A 24,959-nucleotide genomic window follows, 5' to 3' on the forward strand; every position below is an offset into this window, starting at 1 on the left:
GCAGACTGCAAAAGAGTGCAAGTCGTCTTGACAGAGGAGCGGGAGAGGGGCAGAAAGAAAAGGGGGTGGGGAAGAATCAAACGTACGCATCAATTTGTACAGTCTTCAGCTGCACCCCGTTTTCTGCGCCGATTTCAGGGGGGAGCGGCAGGGAAAACGCAGCGTTATTTGCGAAGCCGCAACAATGTAAATCTTTCCGCGCATCGAGTTGCCTGTATGTTTGAACGCGTGTAGGTTAATGTACAGTACGAACGGCGGCAGGAGCGAGGGAGAGAGAAAGAAAGGGAGATACGCATCGCTGGATATTATAGGTAAGAAGGGGAGAAAATGGATGCTTATATTTGTCTCGTTCCCTTTTGGCCGTGCTCAGATGGTTCCCCTTTCCACGCACTCCCGTCTTTGTGCTGTGCTAACGTGCACAGACTGGGCTGAAATCATATTGCAAATCGGGGTGCGTAACCACGCAGGTCTCGAGTGCTCACATTCCACGGAGCTCGACAAGAATGCCATTCGCCATTCTGATCCCAAATCTTCCTCATATGAGAACTGGGAAACACTGAAAGGTGGGTGCTTGCGAGCCTCTCGCCTCGTCTTGTCAGGAATGAATATGCAGTGCATTGTCTGAGAACTGTAATCCAGAGGTCGTCCAGTTAGTACAGTAGAGCACTGCCTCTGCATGCGTATCAATAACAAGCAGCAGAAGAATGGAAGAAAGGAACGTTGCGGTGCGTGGCCGAGAGATGATGCACGTTTGGGTGTCTTAACTCACCCCACCTCTTGGCATTGTGTATTTGCCTGCTAACAATTTACAATCGAAGCTAATTTTGCTCTAATTATATTTGTGCCAGTGTGCATATGAGGGGGACATAGTGATTTGTTGTGTGTGGCAAGCCATTTTAACATTTATTCCTTTTAAATGTAGTCGAGCGGCTTGTCTGTTCTTATATATTACTAGGATTTGCATTGGTAGTAATTAAGTTTTGTAAATAGAGCTTTGCTTGCATTGTGCACTTGGTTATGCTGACACATATCTCAGTAATGACAAAGTAACTATTCCATTGTTATTAGTAACAAAATGTTTTTTGTTAATAGTTTCCTTCAACATCTGTGGTGCTGTGCTGAACTGTTCACTTATTTTGTGTTCTATATGGTGTGCATTGCAGGTGTTGCTAGTACCTAAATTGCACTTTTACTAACTATTCATTCTGTATTTAAATATATTCGTATGTATTCCCTTTTAAAAATTGGCATGGAACTAAAATCGTTTTCAAGGTATACAGCGGTTTAAAAAAGTCAAGGTTTTAAAACTGGCCAAATGTTCTGCTAATTCATACCAAAGGTATATGTAAGATTTTTTATTTAGTTTTTTAGAACAACAGTATCTCCAGCAGAAAAGATATTCAAAGATGCCATTTTAAATTGTAAAAAAATCTGTGTTTTTGAAACTAAGGAAAACAGCAGAAGTCAATGAATCACTTGAATTATTTAGCCTGACATGTTTACTGCTCCAAAATATTACAACTGTTTCTTGAAATAAAAAAGTATGTGTTCAAAAGGGGAAAAAGTGTAAGTTTTTTACTAAGACATTTAAAAAGAACAGATTTTAGAGCTGTAACCACAATACCATAAAACCATGATTTTTTATCCAAGGTTATTTTACCATTATCTTACCCATGCATGTTTATAAATTAATAGACATCAGTACACCAGTGTACAATCTATGTACAATCTATTGGTTACTAGCATGATTTGAAGTTAAACAGTAAGGTCATCTTACTCTAAAATAAAATGTTATAACTAATAAGTAAAAAACATGACAGTTTCTAGGGATGTACAGTATATTGGTTCAGTATCGCAATGTGTGCATCTGCGGTAGTCACATTGCAAAGATCTGAAATGTTGAATTGGGATTAAATTTTACCAGGAAAAGCAGTTCAAAACATAGGCCAGAGTCATTGGTTATGTTTTATTATAATGGAGCAAAAGTTTATCATTTACATGTTAAGGGCTGTGACCATGATTTCAAGGTATATTTTCAAGGTATACCGTGGTTTGGAAAAGTCAAGGTTTTAAAACCACTAAAATTTTCTGCTATACCGTTCCTACGGTATATGTAGATTTTTTTGCGTTTTGTTTCAAGTTTTTTAGGACAACAGTGTCTCCAACAGAAAAGATATCCAAAGATGCCGTTTTACTTTGTAATTTAATCAGTGTTTTTGAAAGCAGAAGTTAAGGATTTATTTGAATTATTTAGCCTGACATGTTTACTGCTCCAAAATATTTAAAGAATTTCTTAAAATAAAATATATTGTGTTCAAAGGGGGATTTTTTTATATACCCAGACATTTAAAAGAAATATATTTTAGAGCAGTAATCACAACACCATCACACCGCGATATTTTTATCCAAGTTTATCGTACCGTCAGAATCTTATACCGGCCCATGTCTACTGTATGAGCATATCAAGAGAGTTTAAGGGCTGTAGGAATTGCACCGTTTGAAACTTTATTAAAACATAATGTATTATTGAATTATTTATACAATGAAGATGCTATGTAGTGCTTTACATTTGACAATAAAGTTTCTGTACCTGAATTCTTTCCTAATATTTAAGTCATCTGGTAAAATTGTTTTCTTATCGCAATATATATCGCAGAAAAACAAAACATTGCAATCTCTGATTTTTTAAATATCACGCAGCCTTAACAGATTCTATTATTTTATTTCTCTGCAATCTGTGATATCTGTTTCTAATAGCTCAATAATGGCTTGAATCTGGGGTAAGATATTCCCTGATAACAACTGTTGTCAATAGGCAACAGTAAATAACATACTGCAGACTCACTCTCTCGTCTTTTTAGCTGACATCTTGCATCTCTGTTTAATGATTGATAGTTTTGAAAATCTGAACCCAAATCAGTATTGTGCATTGAGTCATTTTGTTATGTAGGAAGTAGCCATGTAATTGGCATAATAAAGTGCATTCAGCAATTTGCTATTATAAAATAAACTTTGTATTCTCTTTATGCCTTGTGTCAGGATCCTAATCACTCTGACTGGGTTTATTCTGCCATAACTACCAGCTGAATGTACATTGTCTTTTACCTTTAAGTGGGTTCTATAAATATTGGGTTAGTAACTAATAGTAATTAGCTGATATCTGATTTACAGTTCCCTACAGAGTTTAATGACACAAAATGTGTGGATTTCCTTACTAACAAACTCTCAATGGAAATTTGAAACTATCAGTAATGGAAAAGTAATGGTATGTAATAAATATGTACTAGTAGCTGAACAAATATGTTGTAATGGGTAATAGTGTGAATGGAGATTAACCTGAAAACTTGTTTGTATAATATTTGTTTAATACTAGACTAGTAAGATCTGAAAAATAAATGTTTTAACTGCTTGCCATATGGCGTGGGCCTGTGTGTATATACCGTAAGTGTATATATATTGCCGATTGCTTGGATGCATGTGTGTTTGCAGTGGGAGAGTGGAAAGCTTTTGGTATGCATGGAGACCAGCCAAGATTTTAGTAATGGACTCCTGATGAATGAAGGTTCACCTGTAGACAGAGTGCTGGCAGCCTTTATTGTTTGTCATTTGGATATATTACCTTGTGTACACCATAATTGGATCACAAATATGCTGATTTTACATTTATGCGATACGCACAAAGTGAAGTCTTTGTGTGTTCGCCAGTAGCATTAATTCTTGTTTTACAAATGAGTATTTTGTTAATTGTAGTCATGATGGAGTAGCCTAAGCATTCAGTGTGTTGGTTGTCAGCAGATTGCACTTTTGTTTTTATGTAATATTTATCACCGTTGTGGTTTTTCCTTTTGTGTTCGGTGGTTTTGGGTGTAAATGGACATTTTGCAGTTTTGAAGGTGGCGCTAAATACACTTACTCGCTTCACTCAGTCTGTTAGAGTGCTATATATAGTTTCATTCACAATAAATGAAGTGTGTGTAGGACAGAAAGAGAGAGAGAAAGGGTAGAGGCTGGCTTGAACTACTCGAGTGACTTAGTTAACCTCTTGAAATAGAGTTGTGTCTCCTCATACTCGCAAACTTCAAAATCTCTTTGTGCCTCTGAGTATTTATTATCTTTCCATTTCAAGTAAGTGGGAGTTTGTCAGCTGGTCTTTGTCATAAAGTCCCTCATGGTAATGTTTATAATATGGGTCATGTGTTAACCTTTTAAAGGCCACCATGTAGTGTTACTGGGATTTATTACTTGACTTATACATTTATATGGCTTAAAAAAGAAAAATAATATTGTAATCCATGTCAGTGAAGTTACCATATGTGGTTTTTCACCTGATAAAGGGTTAAAAGGGCCAACGTATACCTCAGAATTGTAAAAATGTGATTCATAATGAATGTGAAGAGGTTAATTAGTAAAGTTACTACATGGCAGTGGATTATTACGTTGTTGCTAGGAGATTGTGTTTGAATTAGCCCAGCAGTATAAGACTATAATTGAAACATTATTTTATGGAAAAATAGATCTACACTTAAGTTTTTGACTCTTCTAAAGCATAAAAATACCATAATATGTTTGCAGATATTTAAGAAATATGCAAAGTGAACATTCTTGTTTCTCTGAAAGACAATGCTAAAGTCAGATAATCTGCTCTTAAAATGTGAGTTACGTGCCAGAATGGCTGTCTTTGTTTTGGTTCTTTTACCCCGCCCATTGCCCCTTTAGCCAATTATATTTCAGCATCCCAGGTTGCCTTAATTAAAAACCGCGTATTTCATTCATTCATTCAGAAAGGCTCTTAAAGCATGCGTCTGTATCCGAATTGTGACCTCCGGTGTACATTAGCAGACTCCGAAATGAGATGCAGATTCAGAGATCCACATGAGTAGGTTATTAAATTCATTCATTTTCAACCGCTTTTCTGGGGCCGGGTCGCGGGGGCAGCAGTCTTAGGAAAGAACCCCAGACTTCCCCTTTCACCAGACACTTCCAACACCTCCTCCTGGGGGATCCCGAGGCATTCCTAGGTCAGACAAGAGACATAGTCCCTCCAGCCTGTCCTAGGTCTTCCTGGAGGTTTCCTCCTTGTGGGACATGCCTGGTACACCTCTCTAGGTAGGCGTCCCAGATGCCCGAACTACCTCAGCTTACTTCTCTAGATGTGGAGGAGCAGCAGCTCTACTCCGAGCTACAAACTGGGTGATTGAGCTCCTCACTCTCTTTATAAGGGTACGCCCTGCCACCCTGCGAAGGAAACCTATTTCAGCCGAGATCTTGTCCTTTAAGTCATGACCCAAAGCTCATGACCATTGGTGAGAGTAAGAACGTAGATTAACCGGTAAATTGAAAGCTTTGCCTTTCGGCTAAAAACTCATGAACCAAACCCCAAGATACTTGAACTCTTCCACCTAGGGTAAGGACTTTCCTCCAACCTGAAGACGGCAAACCACCTTTTTGCGGTGGAGCAGCATGACCTCGGACTTGAACTTATTTATTAAATAGCACATTATATCAATATAACAAATTTAAACATTAGGTGAGCAGGCTACATTGTAACCGCGTGTCATAACACGCTATGTGATGAGATTTGCAGTGATGAGCAATTTGGCTGTTTGCACAAGATGAAATCACAAAATGGTAAGGTTTATAGGCTAATTAATAGATATTAAACCTCTTTAACATTATTAAATTTACATGCTGAATCACTATATGTGTTGGTTTTGATTTTTATTTTCAAGATCTGAGGTGAACTATCTGCTGCTGCCTTCAGTAGGATGGTAATAAATGTCACGTAAAATGGCATTCAAACTCACATTATTAGCATTTAACACTGAATAAAGCACAAGAGGTGTACCTGATGTGGTCATTGTCAGATTTCTGTTGTTCTGCTGCAAGAAATAGAAGCCATTTCTTATATATCAATTAAAGGTGTTAGTTAGAACAAAAACTCCTTTTAATATGGAGAATATTCCTTCTATCGCGTTAGGCTCAAAAGTTAGACTCGCTCCTGTCGGTCCTCAATCTGGCAACCTGCGATGACCCAGTTCAACCACTGGGTGTCATTCATTCATTTCCTTGTCGGCTTTGTCCCTTTATTAATCCGTGGTCGCCACAGCGGAATGAACCGCCAACAAATCCAGCACGTTTTTATGCAGCGGATGCCCTTCCAGCCGCAACCCATCTCTGGGAAACATCCATACACACACACACACACACACACACACACACACACACACACACACACACTCATACACTACAGACAACTTAGCCTACCCAATTCACCTGTACCGCATGTCTTTGGACTGTGGGGCAGACTGGAGCACCCGGAGGAAACCCACGCGAACACGGAGAACATGCAAACTCCACTGGGTTTCAAACTTACATACTGCACCTTTAAGAAAACTATTTGGTGGAAGAAACCTGATGTTGTTCACAACTAATATCTCATACAATGCTGTCTATGAGGTTAATACTGTATATGTTATTTATATTCGAGTAAGAGATTCTGCATTGAGAAAATAGAGATTGTATCACATTTAAAGAGTGTTTGAATTAATAGTTAATGCATGAAAAGTGAAGCTGTTTTCCTATCTTTACATTTATTTGCATGACTTTATATATGTTTGAATACTGTTAAGTACATATTTCTGGGGGCTGCACGGTAGTGCACTGGGTAGCACGATCACCTTACAGCAAGAAGGTCGCTGGTCCAAGCCTCAGCTGGGTCAGTTGGCGTTTCTGTGTGGAGTTTATTCTCCTCGTGTTCGCGTGTGTTTCCTCCGGGTGCTCTGGTTTCCCCCACAGTCCAAAGACATATAGGTGAATTGGGTAAGCTAAATTGTCCATAGGGTATGAGTGCGAATGAGTGTGCCTGGATGTTTCCCAGTGATGAGTTGTGGCTGGAAGGGCATCTGCTGCGTAAAACATTAGCTGGATAAGTTGGTGGTTCATTCCGTTGTGGCAACCCCAGATTAATAAAAGGACTAAGCCTAAAAGAAAGTGGATAAATAAATATACTTCTGGATATTGCATTTTGAGATTTGTGTGTATGTTGATCTTTTAGTGTAAGCAGTGCCTCTGCCAATGTGGGCTGCAGTGGATGATTTCTGCAGAGCTCCATTCAACATTGATGACTAAAGCTCAGCTTCAGAGTACCACGAACCCTCTGAAGTACCATGCAGTCCACATACAAATATTTTTCTTACTGTACAGCAGTATTGGTCCATGCTGCAAAATGCAGATTGCTTTGGTGTCTAACTTGTAAACAATAACTCCAGGATAACAACAGAGCGATTAATCATAGATCATTTTATTATTGATTCTAATATATATAAGGATATTAGATTTCCATTTTATGGAACCAATATCATCACCAATATCATCACCTCCTCATATTACTTCAGATTTGAATTAAATAAACAGTTTATATTTTCAAAAGATTCAATGATAGGTCTCCTTTAGGCCAAGTGCCTGATAATAAAAAGAAATGAGTTAATTTAAAATACTAATGCTACAGTCAAGTTTGTATTGATTTTAATAGTGTTTTTCTCTGTTCCCCCAAGGTTTCAAAGATTCACCGATAGGCAGCCTGTAGGCCAACCATTCAGTTTGTGGTCACACTTCTGCTTGCTGTAATGGCTGACTGGAAGGAATGAGGTAGTCATGAAGACCCGAACCCACAAAGAATCGGTGAGGGTTTTGCGTACTGAGATCTAACAAAGGTAGACATGTAGACTTGTCTATCTCTTTTACTACTTGGTATTAGAACAAAACATGATTTTATTTCCCTTTTTACATCACTGTATCTCTTTTGTGTTATGCTTTAATTTTGTAGTGCTCTCTTTTTTCCCCTTTTTCTGCACCCTCGCTTGGTCATGTTGGGCATTGCCACAGATGCCCGCTCGAAGTGGACGTAGGAGGGGGGGCAGCGAGGAAAGGAGGGGTAGACGTCCGCACCCCAGCCCCTCTAGAGCAGAGCGCAATGAAAGGCAAACAGTAAGATTTCTTTGATTTTTTTTTTCTCCATCTGTTTTTGTTTTCAATGTCTTTTTCCATATTGTCCAAGTTTTTTCATCTTCTATATACTTTTTACATCTCTAAATGAAAATTTTAAAGTAATTTTTACCATATTCCCTTGTGCTTTAGCTGTATTTATGTTTTTCTTGTAGGTTTGTAAGCAAATTATGCTCATTTCCTTTTTTATGCTAATTTTATAAAAGTACAACAGTTCCACATTGTGATTACCATTACACTTTTTAGCAAAGAACCGCTGGAGAGGAACTCTCTGTTGGACGCTTCAACCGACGATCTCAAGGTCATGATTCATCAGAAAGTGAAGGGGAGGAGCATCTGCCACCACCTAAAAGGCAGAAAGTCCAGGTACTGGTGCATGTTTCGTAATAAAATTCCTTAAGATTAAAATTGGTAAAAAAATATATATATATTGATATTTGTTTTTGCCACCAGGATTCCTCCAATCCCTCAGCACCACCTATTTCAACTAACACTCCGACTTCAGCTCCACCTCCAGCATCAAGCAACAGTCAATCAAGAGAAAGTGACAATGAGGATGGTCAATCACAAGGAAGTCGGAGCTCAGTAGTTGGCAGTTTAGCCAATAGTAGCAGTAGCATAAGCAGTGGTCGGGATATTGATCAGGACAATCGATCCTCCTCTCCAAGTCTTTCTGCTTCCCCCTTGGCTAGTTTGGATTCTGAATCTGACTCTCCAGATTCCCCTAAACAGGGTGACAAAAACAAAGATGGAGGGGGATCAAAGTGTGTAGCAGAAGAGCGGAGAGGTTCAGGAAGGAGTGAGGATAGCAGACCAGAGGACCAGAAGGACAGTGAAGGAGGAATCGAGGGAGATTTGTCTCCCTTGAAGTCCTCAGCATCCCACTATACATCTCATCATGGAATGGTGGACAATACTAATGATCCAAGTAGCAACAGGAAGTCATACTTCCCCCTGGATTCCAAAGTTGCAAACAAGCTAGAGTATACAAGTCCTGGTGGTCCTGAGGTGATACACACCAGCAGTCGCATCCCTTCTAAAACAAGCACTCAGTGTGGGAAACCTGGGGTGGGTGGAGCTGAATATTCCCATGGGAATTCAAATGTGAGCCACGCATCACCACTTCCACCTCCACCTGCCCTGAAACCTCTAGAGGTAGGGCAGAATGCTCCAAGTGGAGACAGTAAAGCAGACAAACCAGAGAAAGGTGATAAGTCTGCTTTACCTTCCTTGCTTCCGCAAACTAGTACCATTCCCCAGCAGCCTCCTCCTCCCAACACTCATCATTACACCCCCACCAGCTGGTCAGGGGGACCTCCCACTAATTGTCCTGGCAACTGGGGATATGTACGTTACCCAGGTAACCACCACACACATCCAAGCCAGCAGCCCCCAGTACAGCAACAGCTACCATCAGTGTACAATACTACTTCATCCACTCGACACTCTTCCCACCCACCTTACCTTTCTCACCCTCATCCACATCCACACAAAGAGTTTCTGCCCAGGTATGGCACTACAGCTGAGCGAGAGAGGGCAGGGAGGGAGTTTGGTAACAGAGACTTCCCTGCTAGTAATAGCAGTAGCAATGCAAACAGTAGCAGTGGTAGCATCTGTGGTAGCACTTCTGGTGGTGGTGGACCCAACTCCAATGTGAGCCGAGATTTTGGGACCTCTATACCTGGACAAAGCAGAGACTATGCCTCAAACCGGGATGGACCTTCAGGACCACAGAGTGGTCGGGAATATGCACCAGGGTTTAGAGATCGTGAACGAGGGACTGGTAGAGAATTTCCTTTGCCAAACCAGCAACTTCAAGCACAGGGCAGAGAGTTTGTACCTGAAAATACTGGAGGGGGAGGATGTCATTCAAGAGACAAGGAAAGTAGGTGGGGAGAATTATCAAGCCAGGTTAGGGAGTCAGGGAGTAACAATTATGCTGGTAATCCCAACCAAGCACCTGTTGGTGCCCAGTCATCTGCGCTACCTTCAGCCACCCTGGCGAATCGTGACCCAACCAGTTCACCACAGAACAGTACTAGTCATCCTTCTTTTTCCACTGCAAATTCCATCCCTCCAAACAGAGACTATTCCTCTCCTATGGATGCAAATGTGCAAGGACAGACTCCCCAAGCATCGTCCAATTCTGCAGACCTTCCTCCCCCTCCACACTATTTAAGAGAGTACCCCCCTCCTGGAGCAAAGGATCCCTATCCCCCTCCTGGATCATCCTCTTCATCTGTCCCACTTTCTGGTGTGCAGAGGGAGTTCCCAAGCCCACCTGGATTGGCCCCAAACCTTACTCGAGAGTATCCTGGAGGACCACTTCCTCATCACTCTCACTATCCTGGCCAGACAGGGTTGCCTATGCAGCATAGAGACAGAGAGCGTGAAAAGGACAGCACAGCATCTTCTCTTCATTCAAATCGTAATCATCCCCCATCTCTTTCTCCTTCATCAAGTGGCTCTGGCACTGGACATGGACACCCCACATCTTCTACCTATCCCCCTCCCCTTCCTCCACCCTCAACTAGTTCACATGGTCAGCCTCCACCCATTGCATCCCTTCCAGGCAATCATGCTCGACAAGGCCCATATTCTTCATCTAATCAGACTCCACCAACTCCACTCTCGCCACTGCCCAGTCCCTCAAACAATCCGATAGGAGGTTTCACTTTTCCATTAACCTCTGCTCCTTCTGTACCACTTCCCGCATCAGGTGTGTCCACCTCTTGTCCATCAGGTTGCAGACCTACTCCTTACCATGGCACTTTAAGCAGTCATACTCCATTCAGTAGCTCTTACCATGGCAACGGAAACCATGGAAATAGCAATGCCAGTGGCAATGCTCCCAACAACAGCAATAGCACTAGCACTCCATCACTACTGCACTCCCCTCAAAACAATAAAGTACAACCACATATTGGTAACGCTGGCCATAACAACAGTACTTCAACCTCCAGCACATCTCTTGGAGGAGATGGTCACCCTGATTCATCTTCTGGCCCAGTGCCACCAACTGTCATCAAAGAGGAGCCAGTAGAGGAGAGGGAAGAATTAGAGAGCCCACCTCCAGTTCTCCGAAGTCCTTCCCCAGAGCCAAAACCTGTTGACATTCCAATCCATGCTAGCCAATCAGCTCGGTAAGACCAAGAATTTCACTAAAATTAAATCTAAAAAATCGAATAATAATCATGTGATTCCATTCTACATTTAGATTACCTTTGTTAGCATTCACAAATTCCTCTTTTGCATGTTCTACGTACAAAAAATGTATTACAATCCACACGAATACCCGTTTCACATGCTAATATAAATGTGTAGTTTTAATAATAAATTTCTGCTTTCAGGTTTCACAGGGTTCTTGACAGAGGAAGTGGGAACTCTTGCGCCCGTAGTGATGTTCTGTTTGTTCCACTTGATGGTTCTAAACTTTGGAAGAAAAGAAACGAAGCCATAGAACGTGCACGTAGAGAAGTTGAACAACGAGCAAGAGACCTGCGAGAGAAAGAGCGGGAACGAGAGAGAGAAAAGGAGAGAGAAAGAGACCTGGACAGACATCTGCAGGTAAGAAACTGCTTGTTTGTGCACTGCAAATAAGAATGTAGGTAATAGTAGGTATGTGTAGGTAATATCTAAAAGTTTAGTGAGATTAATGCTTACAAATCAGAGACCCTTTTTAAAAGAAAAATAATTCTCATGACAAAATATTTTGAATATTCTGTCAAAGGAGATTGTGTCTCTTGTATTTCTTTAATGAGTAGATTCTTCACACATTACATTTTTTTCCAATTAATGTTTATCATTTTATCGTTTATCAAGATTTAATGTATGATAAAACTGTAAACTATACAATTCTTCAAACGTAAAAAGTCAGTTTTTTAAGGTAAAGTAAACTTGTTCAGAAAATAAAATGTTTTCTCACCACACCAAAAAGGTGGCATATTTTTTCTGTAATGATGGTTTTTTATACACTACATTTCAGGATCTTTATACCTTTTTCCTCTTATTTTCAGCAGAAGGACAGTGGCACAAGTGCTGGTTTAGGAGCTGCAGGAGCACGCCAGGGTTCTTCGCTCTTCTTTCCTTCCTCCTCCTCCATCCTTCTAGACCCTTCATCTTCTTCATCGTCCTCTGTGAACCCATCCCACCCAGCAGTTCATCCACAGCACCACCCTGCCCACCATGCCGCCCACCCCCACCACATTCACCCTTCTCATCTACATCCCTCTCTTTCTCACTCCATTCCTCATTCTCTTCTCCTCCCTTCCATGGCAGGGGGCTCTCCAGTTGTTGGAGGCCCTCAGGGTGCTCTTGGCATTGGGCTTGGAGGTCCATACTTGGGCCCTGATACCCCAGCCCTCAGAACCCTGAGTGAGTATGCCCGTCCTCATGCCATGTCCCCACTAAGTGCTGCCGCCCGGGCACAGGCACACCATCCACACCTTCACCACCACCCTCACCCACACATGCATGCACACGCTCAAGCCCACCCCCATGTGCATCCTTCATTTTTCCTGTCTCAATTTCAAAACCCAGCACTTGCACACCCCCACCACCTTCCTGCCGATGCTGCCACGGCTGCTGCCATTCTGGGCTTTTTGTATGGGGGTGGGCTAGAGGGAGGCCCTGTCCATCCAGGGCCTGGTCCTGGGCCTGGGGGGTTGGCTGGGGCGGGGCTTGGAGGAATGGGATTCCCTCATGCTGTCGCAGCTCAAAGAGAGCGTGTAAAGCCAGGATTTGAGTTTAAGAGCGAGGAGCGTGTCTACACAGCTGGAGCCTTAGCTGACCCGGCAATAGCTTTGTCACACGCACACTCGCACGCACACTCACACTCCTTGCTGCTAGGGGGCGGAGCCGGAGGCGGACCTCCTGTTAGTGAGGTTGCCCTTTATGGTACAACTCCACCTCCTGCTCCACCCCCTCAAGCTTTAGCCGCAGCAGCTAGGAATCCGAATCCTGTTCCTCCACCTCTTTCAGTCCCACCCACATCCTCGATTCTTCCAGCCACACTCCCTACCCACCAGGCTCCTGCTGGAGCACCAGTGACGCCAGCAGCCTCTGCACCTCCCCCTCAACCTCCTCCCCCTCCACCTCCTCCTCCTCCTCCAACAGCCTCATCTCTTCATCACCCCTCTCCACACTCCACCTTTCCCACCACACACCCTTCTTGCCAGCCCCCACCCCTCCCAGCTCAGGCTCCGCCCTCTGAGCGATATCCCACCCCCGTTCGCACTCCTCCCAGCACCGAACGGGCACGGAGTGTGGAAAGGGAGCGGGAAAGAGAGAGAGTCATCCCTGCTGCAGAGAGGGAGCGAGAGAGGGATAGGGAGAGGGCTGGGACAGGTGGAGGAGCAGCAGGAGGAGGCACGACGGCTGGAGGAGGAGGAGGCACAGGAGGTGGAGATTCTCTCAGCCGGCTACAGATGCTGAACGTGACTCCTCATCATCACCAGCACTCACACATTCACTCTCACCTACATCTGCACCAGCAGGACACAGGTATTCACCATACAGACACACACACACTTTACACTATACCACCTCTCACGGCATACACATTTCAGTAATTTCATTATATGATTCTGTCACTATAAGGGATGGGTCAGGATGGGTCAGGACTAGTCGATTATAACCAACTCATTTTGAACGCGTTTTAACTAATTTCAACAAAGTTATAAATCAAAAATGTGTGTTAAATTGTTGAAAATCAAAGATAAGATTTAAATTTGCATCATAATCATAATTACAAATAAATTATTAAAACAATTTGACCAAACAGAACAAAAACACCACATGATGCTTAACATATTTTGTTAAATGTTAAATATTATATAAGGCTGATACATTAATATATTAAATATATTTAAATATGTAAAAACTAAACATATTTAGTTACATTTTAGCATCAAATGAAATGGTAAAATCAAGCTGGATAATAAAAAACACACACTGCAAATACAGTGTTGTGCAATGGCCACAATCCACTTACTGTTAAGGTCAGACTTATTAGATTTTTTTTCTTTTGATTTTTCTTAGATTTTTTTTCTTTATTAAATATTTCCCTAATTATGTTTAACAGATCAAGAGAATTTTAGAATGTTTTATTTTGGCTAGAAAAAAAGCAGTTTTTAATAAAAAAAAAAAACATTTTAAAGTCAAAATTATTAGCCCTTTTAAGCAACATATGTTTTTCGATTGTCTACAGAAAAAAAAAACATCATTATACAATAACTTGCCTAATTACCCTAACCAGCCTAGTTAACCTAATTAACCTAGTTAAGCCTTTAAATGTCACTTTAAGCTGTATAGAAATGTCGAAAAATATGTAGTGAAATATTATGTACTGTCATCATGGCAAAGATAAAATAAATCAATTATTAGAAATGAGTTATTAAAACTATTTTGTGTAGAAATGTGTTGAGAAAATAAACAGGGGGGCTAATAATTCAGCGGGTTTAATAATTCTGACTTCAACTGTACGTGTATTTATATTTTTCTTAATTTTTATGATTTAATTAAAAGTAGCTGTTTACAGGATCAATTAAAGAGGCAGTTCTCAAAAAATTCTGTCTATTTTCACACTTTTGGTTCTTCTTTTTTGGAACAAAATGAAGATTTTTTTTTTTAATTATGTCTTTTTAGACCATTTATTGAAAAGCAGTGGGATCCAGTGTTTTGTACTCCGTTAACTTTACAGTGGGAACAAACCCATCTTTAAAATATATTTTACCTTCAAAGGTATTAATCCATCTAGAATAGTGTAGAGAGTAGAGATAATGTTGTTTTTTATTTGAACACTCCAGGGCTTGACATTAACACCCACCAAATGCAGGTAGATTTCAGCTGTGGCGAGTTAGAAAGCCACTCTAGCCATCTTACTAGATAATTTTTAAATAGTTTTTTTTTTAAAGTAGAGTTCAACAATAAGGATTGCCCAATGAGGGGCTAGTGTGAGATAGGGCTGAGCAATTAATCGAAATCAACATTCAGCACCTATAATCAATCAAATTTTTCTAGGTCAATTTTTCTATTATTTTCCCTACTGCATGTAGAGTTACATGACCTCGCTTGGTTAAGGCTGATTTATACTTCTGCATCAAGCGCAGGCTTCTTGTGGTTGCATATTTGCTCACCTTACAAAAAAATGTAACTACACGTTACAGATTGTTATTTATTTTTACTATTTATAAGAAAAAAGTGACTGTTTTAGGCAATATGTGTTTTAATTTCAGTTGTTTATTCATCATGATGTTCACTCTTCATTCAAAAATCTCTCACTTGTAATATGTGAGCATTTTACTGTACATAACTTGTCAGGGAACTATAAGGGCAAAAATAAATAAATAAATAAAGTAATCATTCATTAATCGTAAGGTTAAAGGTTTAATTAATCAAGATTTTGATTTTAGGTCAAATCGACCAGCCCTTGCGTGAAAGATGACAATAATAACTGTGTTCATGTGAGCAAAAGAAAGCAGGTGAATACCGAACCAGACGATTTAACCTTTCAAGTGACCATTCTTTCATTATTTCACACTGTATGTTTTTCACCTGCTTCCTTTTGCTTACAGTTGTTTTGGACTAAGAATTCTTTTTAGTTTATTTTTATTCATTTATTTTTTGGTGAAAAATCTGGAAAATAGTCATGTGACACACCTAGGGGTGGATTTAATCAATAAGCGACCTAAGCGGCAGCTCAGGGCCCCAGGAAATCTGGGGGTCCCCAATAAATATCTAGAAGTATATATGATACCTACAAACTACATATAACATTGTTTTCTATCATATTTTGTATTGTGAAAATTAAACAAATACAAATTTTATGTAACTAGATATTATTTAGTATACAATCAAATATAATATTAGAATTATGTAATGTTATGTAATAATAATGTTACAAATTGATAAATTATATATTATTTTTAGTTGTAAATTTATTTTACAAAAAATCATTTAATGTAGAAAAGAAAGTTTAGTGATATAACAAATAAAAAAGCAATATAAATAAAAATTAAATAGAAAGGGTGCATTTCAGGACTTGGGGCCGCATGGCTGGAATTGCTTTGGGCCCCAAAAACACTAAATCTGCCCCTGGACACACTTTAGTGTTGAACCCTGAAAAGTCATGTGAAATAAAAACTAATTGCAATGCAACACTATGAAACCACAACCCATTTGCTCATGTTCATTGAGTAATTTCATACACAACACAACAAAGTGAAATGATTGAGGAGGCATGTAGAAATAACACAAAATCTAAACCAAGTCATTTTAGCACACCAAAGTCAATTTTTATGCATATAAAATATATTTTCCCAACAACACTATTGTGGCTAGTGAAAATGACATGTGGCTTGTAATGTGGGAGAAATACTAGCCACAATGGCTGGTGATCAAATCAATTAACCAAGTCATGGAACTCTCTCTTTAAGATAGTGTAAGAAATTACAACAGCCACTTCTGTAACAAATTCATCCCAGTTACGTTTGGCTCGAATGTCTAATTTCACTCGGAAATACGTCAGAATTAAAACAGATTTCGAAGGCCAAGAATACCGGCAGCACTGTTTCTGTAAGCATTATTACCTTCAGCGCCACTGGGAAACTGTGCTACTCTTATTAAATTTCCCACTTTTGTTTTGTTGCGTATTTGGGTGGCAGCCGCGGGAGGGGTACACCCCCTGATGGATCCGCTGGCATCAGGGTCTCCCCTGGCCCGTCTGCCGTACCCAGGGGCTGCTCTTGGGCCTCCCATCCTGGCACACTCCCTCACTGACAGCGAGGTGCTTCGACAGCAGCTCTTTGGTAAGAGGTGCAATGAAGAACCATTGCGATATAGGTCACCGTTCTACCTGTTAAATGACTTCTGCACTGGTTTGTGTCTTGTGTACAGGTGGTCCTTTCCGTGAAATGCCCCAGTCCTCGTCTCTGGGTGGCTCCATGTCCGCAGCGCACCAGCTCCAGGCGATGCAGCAGGCTCAGAGTGCCGAGATTCAGTTTCAGAGACTCGCCCTGGAACAGCAGTGGATCCACCACCATCATCATCACTCCCTCACGCAGGACGAGTACTACAGGTGAGAACACACACACATGAACGCACAAGATGAGCATTTGGCAATACCCAATTTACCTAGCATAAATTATGGTAATCCTTTAATCTGGAAGGGATATTGGAATTGATTTTTACAGTTGACATACACACAAGCACAAAATTAATAACCCTTTGTGAAATTTGTAATCGTTTAGAAATAGTTTTCAAGCAATGTTTAACAGAGGAAAAATAATTTCAAGTATTTTCAATGATATTCATTTCTTTAGGAGAAAAAACGCTGAAAAAAGTCAATATTTTCAGCCCCTTGTGCCTAGTTCACACTAGAGGATTTTAAGCCTGATTTGAGCCCGATTTGGAAGTTAACAAGCTCGCCGACAGATCGGGCTGTGATCGGGAAGAAATCTACGGGTGCTCGGCGCTCGCCGCTCTTTATGTGTGAACTACTGAGCAACGCATCAACGAGGCTCGCTGACGTGTCGCCGACACCTCGCAGACGGAAATCCAACATTCAGCATGCTAAATATTCCAGAGCAGTTGGCCGACTCAACCCCACGTGTGGTCAGATGTAGTGACGAGCTACAGCCAATGAGAGAGCATATCAGCACGAGCTGAATGCCTGTGTGTTTAGGAGCTCAGCAGAAACATCTGTGATTGGTCAGAATGGGCATCAGTGCACTCGCTTCATTCTGCGTTAGCACAGACATGAGAGTAGGCTATATTAACAGTGGAACTAGAGTTCTGTAACTATTAGAATTACCATACTGCTCATTCTGATCGTTCTTATATGAAACGCCATACTGTCACAACATATTTACATTCAAAGCTATTATTGAGATATTAAAATTAAGCTTTGAATGTCTGGCATCATATTTAATGACACCATTACCCTAAAAATATAATATTTTTTTGGTAATACAGCCTATAAATATGTAGTTAATATACTAAAACACTTAAAGGCTTGGCTTTCATTTTCACTTTCAAACAGGAGCTATTTCACTGCACAGAATATGCTGTTTTGAAAGATATCTGAAGTAAATTGATGTTTTTGCCATCAGAAAGTTTTGTTTATGTTAGCAGGAAGTTGCCAGGCAAGAAAATGCACACATATTTAAAGTCACAGCGAAAAGTATCAGACATGCATGCAGTCATTTTGACCAATATGGTAATTTAAGGCAGAAATGCTCAGTTCTTTACTTTTTACAGTTTTATAATAATTGTTTTTAATAATTATATAATAATTATTACAGTTTTGTAATAAAAAAATAACAATGTCAGAAAGAAATACACTGATAGTTAGAAAACGGCAGGGTGTTATAAATATGTTAGTTTTATTTCAAAGAGTTATAAAATTACAAAAATTAAAAACTCTCTGTTTATCTATCCACTCAAACCTTGCAGATGAGTGATTAATGCGTTCATAAATCAGCTGATTTGACGATGTTTTTAAATGCTTTCTCCAAAGCTTGAAACGCTGTCAGTGATGTAATCAGCACACAAGCAGCCAATAGTGTTCAGCTTTTTTCTGACAACTCCTCCCTCAAATTTTCATTGGCTGTGGTTTGGTAGCTTGAATGAGCTGATGGGGAATGAGATGTTGTCAGATCATGTAGTGTGTGACCCCCCTCTTGTGGATCGTTCACGGAGTGTTGCGTAGTGTGAACACCACAGAGATCAAAAGACACAAAGTCAAGTCATGTAGTGTGAACAGCACAGCGATCTGCTGATGTTTAAAATCCTGTAGTGTGAACTAGGCTTTAGTTAACCTAATTAACATAGTTACGTCTTAAATTGCACTTTAAGCTGAATTGTATCTTGCTCAATGTATCTTGCAAAAATATGCAGTAATATATTATGTATTACTATATTAAATTAATTATTAGTAAGTAGTTTTTTAAACTATTGTTTAAAAATATATTGAAAAAAACTTGAAAATATTTTTTATGTTTAACAGAGGGTCTATTTATTTAGACTTTAATTGTGTGTAATATACACTCACCGGTCACTTTATTAGGTACACCTTACTAGTACCGGGTTGGACCCAGGTTTGCCATCAGAACTGCCTTAATCCTTCATGGCAGAAATTCAACAAGGTACTGGAAATATTCCTCAGGGATTTTGGTCTATATTGACATGATAGCATCACGCAGTTGCTGCAGATTTGTCGGCTGAACATCCATGATGCAAATCTCCCGTTCCACACCATCCCAAAGGTGCTCTATTGTATGAGGGTCTGGTGACTGTGAAGGCCATTTGAGTACAGTGATATCATTGTCATGTTCAGGAAAACAGTCTGAGGTGATTTGCGCTTCATGACATGGCGCGTTATAAAGGGATGGACACGGTCATCACCAATACTCAGGCAGGCTGTGGCATTGACACGATTCTCCTTTGGTATCGTTAATACAATGCAAGATGATGCTTTTATGTTGCTGATGCCAAATTCTGACCCTTCCATCCGAATGTCGCAGCAGAAATCGAGACTCATCAGACCAGACGTTTTTCTAACCATCTATTGTCCAGTTTGGTGAGCCTGTGTGAATTGTAGCCTCAGTTTCCAGTTCGTAGCTGACAGGAGTGGCACCTGGTGTGGTCTTCAGCTGCTGTAGCCCATCTGCCTCAAAGTTTGACGTGTTGTGCTTTCAGAGATGCTCTTCTGCATACCTTGTATTGTCGTAACAAGTGGTTATTTGAGTTACCGTTGCCCTTCCATCAGCTTAAACTAATCTGGCTATTCTCCTCTGAGTTCTGACATCAACAAGGCATTTGCGCCCACAGAACTGCCGCTCACTGGATATTTTCTCTTTTTGAATCATTCTCATTAAACCATAGAGATGGTTGTGCCTGAAAATCTCAGTAGATTTTCTGAAATACTCAAACCAGCACGTCTGGCACCAACAACCATGCCACATTTAAAATCACTTAAATCATCTTTCTTCCTCATTCTGAGCTCGATTTGAACTGCAGCAGACCGTCTTGACCATGTCTACATGCCTAAATGCATTGAGTTGCTGCCGTGTGATTGGCTGATAAGAAATTTGCGTTAACAGTTGGACAGTATGTACCTAATAAAGTGGCCAGTGAGTGTATATGTATTTGTTACTAGAAAAATCTATTTAAATATTATAGTTTTTTTATACATACCTCAAATTTCACTGTACGGAGAAAACAGCTGAAAACTTAAAAATATAGTTAGTTTCATAGAGAGAGAAAAAATAAAAAGACATTTTAAATCCTATTTGAAGTACTATCATGCCTAGTATCAGTGATGTTAATTCCTTTATCTGCAAGAGAAAATCCTTTTGAAATTGATTTTTACAGTAACATCAACCTTTTAAGACAGATATAACATGATTTCTGAAATCAAGCGATAGTACAAGCCTCTGTCTTCAGCAAAAAAGACAAATAGCCAAATTCCAATTAAAAAGGAGTCCACCTATAATCCTAACAACGATTCTCCTTACATTCACCAATTAGAGACCTTTCTGTTTCCATGGAAATGAGAATTGTGCAAGGGAGATCAGTGAACTTCCATTACCATAGAGCACTGCACACGGTGTAACCAAGAAGAGCTTTTCTACAAAATATAACAACATATTTCAATATTTTGGATTACATTTACATTGAACCAAATTATATAAGTGACTGTAAGTTAACATTTTGTATTTTTACTTAATTTCAACATTTATTCATTCATGTTTTTATTCATTTTATGTCGTCATGGGCTGTGTAGCTGAGTAACAAATTCGCCATCATTTTCTCACCCTTGTGTGATTCCAGATCTGTTTGATCTCAAAAGAAGACATGATAATGGTTTCTATAGTAAATCAGTTTTTAACATTCTTCCAATTATCTTTTTTTTGTTTAAATGAAAAACAAAACTCAAGGTTTGAAGCCACTTGAGGGTGAGAAATAGAGTGATTTTGTTTCATTTTTTGGTGAATAAAATGTTTGTTAGTGTAAATATCATCAATGTTTTGAACATGGGACTACTAGGGATGCTTTGATTGATCAGCCGGAGATTGGTATCAGCCGATAATCACATTTCATGATTCAATCGACCGATCTCATGAACCGATCGCAGGTGTTTGTTTATAAGTTTACAAGCAGAGGAAGAGGCACGTGCACCTCTGTATATTATACATCAACAGCGTCACAACATGTGAGGAGTTATATGATGCGCAAGGCCATGAGCAATCACTGTGATCACGCCACAACAGCTAAATAAAATGCTTACAGATGTTGTGAGATCTCTGTTTATACAGTTTACAGGGTTCATATGGTCCTGGAAAAGTCATGAAATTTCGAAAAGGCGTTTTCCAGGGCTGGAAAAGTTTTGGAAACACAAGTAAACCCAAAATGTTTTGGAAAAGTCATGAAAATTTGTTGAACAATTATCTGTGTACTTGAATATATTTGAGATGAACTTGACTTGATACTTGACACTATATTTCATGGGTAACTTAAAAAAAAATTTGGTAAAAAAGCAATAACTTAAAAAATCGAAAGCAATTTTAGTTTCACCTCTCTTACACTCGCTTTCACTGCAATTCAAGATGCATTTTGAGTGTCGTGTCCAGAAAACAATCTCTAACTGCAGAGGTAAGGTACTGTGGGTGCTGAAGGCTAATTTGTACTAATATTAAGCGAAAACACAAGCCAACATTAGAAAGTTTTCACGCAGACAGAAAAATACTTTCTAAAAACTATTTTACAGATATAAAAATAAATGTAAACTTCATGGATTGTCACATATTTTGATATGCTGTAAAAAAATTTGAACGTGCATTTTTTCTTATTTGCCACGTGTACGTAGACATTACATGAAACACAAAACGAGATCATGAATATTTACCTTCAAGTTTTGGATAAGTCATTGAAAAGTCATGGAATTTTAGTAGTGAAATTGTGTATGAATCCTAAGTATATTGGTGAAACTTGGCCAGTGATGGTCTCTGTTGCAGCCATTGTTTATTTTATTTTATTTTTTACTGCTGAAACCAGGAACCTACATACATGATGAAACAATAGAAAAAAATAACAAGAGTTAAAGAGAAGAGAGAAAGAGAAAAAAAAACATTAAAGGTTTTTTTTTTGCAAATACAAGGGTTAATTTGAGGCTACTCATACGAAGAGCTTATTTTGACAGTTTTAAAAGCTTTCTTGTTAGACGATCCTTAAATCTACTTTATGTAATTCTCCATATCTTTAATAAAGACCACAAAGGCAGGTTTACTAATTGTGAGTTTGCCTTTGTAAATATAAAACTTACTTAAGAAAATTATTAAATTGATTTAAAAAGCATTACTTTCTTTTGTAGGGGCCGAGTTAAAATACCCAAAATAATAACTTTCATTTGTATAGAAAATTCTGGTAGAATCTTCACCTTAACAAAAATATCTAAATTGTTCCAAAACTCCTGAATGTAATGACGTGACCAAAACAAATGTACCACCTTTTCATCAGCATTCACACAAAAAAGAACAACTCAAGTCATTGTCAACTCTAAACTTTTGTATAAAGTTCTTGACAGGATAAAACCTATGGATCAGTTTAAAAGAAACCTCTTTTACCTTATTTGTGTTGCAGCCATTATATATCCAGTGTTTTGAGCTGCTGTGACGTGACCAGGGCAGTCGCTCCTATCTATTGTATAACCTTATGACTCTTCCCGGAAGCTCTGTGAGTCGGCATAGTGGCCCCGCCACACCTGCAGATAGCCCGCAAATCATAGGGACGAGAGTGATTGAGCAAGAGAATGGATTGACCGAGACACAATGATGTTCAAAGCATTACATTGGTTAGGTTAACTTCTTATTTTCTGTAAAGCTCCTTCTGACCATGAACATGTCCACACTAAATGGTCATAATAAACGTGTTTGTAAAGGATATTTATTTGGGATTATATGCAGCATCTTTAATTTATTCTCTTATAGGTAAGGAGAAAACTCTACTTATGTATCATACTTAAAGGGAAATGTGTTTTATGCATGATAAAGCTTGAAGCATCAGAATCGGTACTTAGTATCTGGCAATCACCACGACAAGGAACCAGTTTTCAGTATCGGCTGCAAAAATCCTGATCGGAGCATCCCTAGAGACTACTGTTATGTCTTTTTTATTGTTTGTTAATCTTTGACCTGATATAAAATTTGCCCTCCATTGCAGCCACCTAAAGAAAGAGAGTGATAAAACGCTGTGAGAAACACAGAGGACATGAAGACAAGAAAATGAAGAAGGGATGAAGTGCAAATAATAAAAAAATAAACAATCATTTCAAAAATTCAGCACTGAACGACAGCAAACCTGAACTGAGATGTGGATGTGACATCTGAACACATATCATTCAATCTGAACGAACCTAAACACAGGTGCAGCAAACAACGTGTATATTCCAAAAAGGTGAGATTTATTACTCTGGCACACAACCTAGACTCTGTGGCACTGAGCGGAGATTCCCCAAGGATTCCTCGTTGTGTTATTTCATATACCAGGAAAAGGAGTTTAAGCTGTGGTTCAGTCTGTGTACACTACATTATGCCAGAGAGAATGTCTAAATATCAAGTTCACTTTTATGTCTTTGCATGTAGCTAGATACAAAAGGCCCAGTGGGCTAAAACTCTTGATCTGTTTTTCCTTTTTTGTTTGTTTCTGGAAAAATGGACCACTCTGAAAGAGTGTTTATGAAAGGGTGCATGAGATGAACAGCTTACCTTCATAATGTTTCTTTATCGTGTTCTTATTAAAAGGATTAATGTTGTTTGTTTGTTAATAATTATATGATTATATAAACATTATTTTTTATTATTTTTTTACATTTTCATGGTACCGCTGTTTATTTTTTATGTTCAATTTACCTTGTGGGAGAAAAAAATGCAAGATAAAAGAAAAATCTGGAAATAAAATACCATTTTTTTCTATGAGTCGTGGTGTGTGCGCATTTACTGTTTCCCTTTATGTGTGAATCATTTTTGTATGAACCGTTGATTGGTTTTCAGGTTATTCATTCATTTTCTTTTCGGCTCAGTCCTTTTATTAATCTGAGGTTACCACAGCGGAATGAACCACCAACTTATCCAGCATATGTTTTACACAGCAGATGCCCTTCCAGCTACAACCATCACTGGGAAACCAGCTTATTCAATCATTCATTCATTTTCTTTTCAGCTTAGTCCCTTTAAAAATCAGGGGTCGCCTCAGCGGAATGAACCGCCAACTTATCCAGCATGTTTTACACAGCATATGCCCTTTCAGCTACAACTATCACTGGGAAACTAGCTTATTTATATTGAAAATAATATATTCTCATAATGATTTATGTTTTTCATTCATTCATTTTCTTTTCGGCTTAGTTCCTTTATTAATCTGGGGTCACGACAGTGGAATGAACCACCAACTTATCCAGCATATGTTTTACACAGCGGAATGGGCGGATACCCTTCCCGCTACAACCATTACTTTGACACCAGCTTATTCATTCATTTATTTTCTTTTGGCTTATTCCCTTTATTAATCTGGAGTCACCACTGCAGAATGAACCACCAACTTATCCAGCATATGTTTTACACAGCGGATGCTCTTCCAGCTACAACCATCACTGGGAAACCAGCTCATTCATTCATTTATTTTCTTTTCGGCTTAGTCCCTTTATTAATCTGGAGTCGCCACAGCAGAATGAACCACCAACTTATCCTGCATGTTTTACACAGCGTATACCCTTTCAGCTACAACTGTCACTGGAAAACCAGCTTATTCACTCATTCATTTTTGGCTTAGTCCCTTTATTAATCTGGGGTCCACACAGAGGAATGAACCGCCAACTTATCCAGCATGTTTTATGCAATGTATGCCCTTCCAGCTACAACTATCACTGGGAAAATAATATATTCTCATTATGAATAATG

The 24,959-nt window shown here is 39.3% G+C and overlaps 1 protein-coding gene across 6 annotated transcripts; it reads left to right on the plus strand.

Annotated features, from left to right (window-relative positions):
• Positions 1-23,978, plus strand: atn1 (atrophin 1). 6 transcript variants are annotated; one of them, XM_087287261.1, is made up of 10 exons: positions 1-311; positions 7,554-7,680; positions 7,885-7,986; positions 8,251-8,370; positions 8,458-11,147; positions 11,355-11,571; positions 12,021-13,506; positions 16,668-16,811; positions 16,900-17,080; positions 23,224-23,978. In XM_087287261.1, exons 2-10 carry the CDS (start codon positions 7,654-7,656, stop codon positions 23,255-23,257), a joined length of 5,001 nt encoding a protein of 1,666 aa, XP_087143387.1. In that variant the 5' UTR covers positions 1-311; positions 7,554-7,653; the 3' UTR covers positions 23,258-23,978. The 6 variants fall into 6 exon arrangements, with proteins under 6 accessions (XP_087143387.1, XP_087143389.1, XP_087143392.1 ...); XM_087287263.1 differs by having other exon boundaries at positions 12,024-13,506; XM_087287262.1 differs by lacking the exon at positions 1-311 and adding an exon at positions 433-563.
• Positions 23,979-24,959: the final 981 nt, after the last annotated feature.

This window comes from Danio rerio, chromosome 16, assembly GCF_052040795.2.
Source record: "Danio rerio strain M-AB ecotype USA chromosome 16, GRCz13ab, whole genome shotgun sequence".
In the NCBI taxonomy this organism is placed as follows: Eukaryota; Metazoa; Chordata; class Actinopteri; order Cypriniformes; family Danionidae; genus Danio; species Danio rerio.

Coding starts and splice junctions, on each gene's coding strand:
- atn1 (XM_087287261.1), top strand. CDS start 7,654: ATGAAGACCCGAACCCACAAAGAATCG. Junction 11,572..12,020: donor ACCTGGACAGACATCTGCAG/GTAAGAAACTGC, acceptor TCTTATTTTCAG/CAGAAGGACAGTGGCACAAG. Junction 16,812..16,899: donor GCTTCGACAGCAGCTCTTTG/GTAAGAGGTGCA, acceptor TCTTGTGTACAG/GTGGTCCTTTCCGTGAAATG.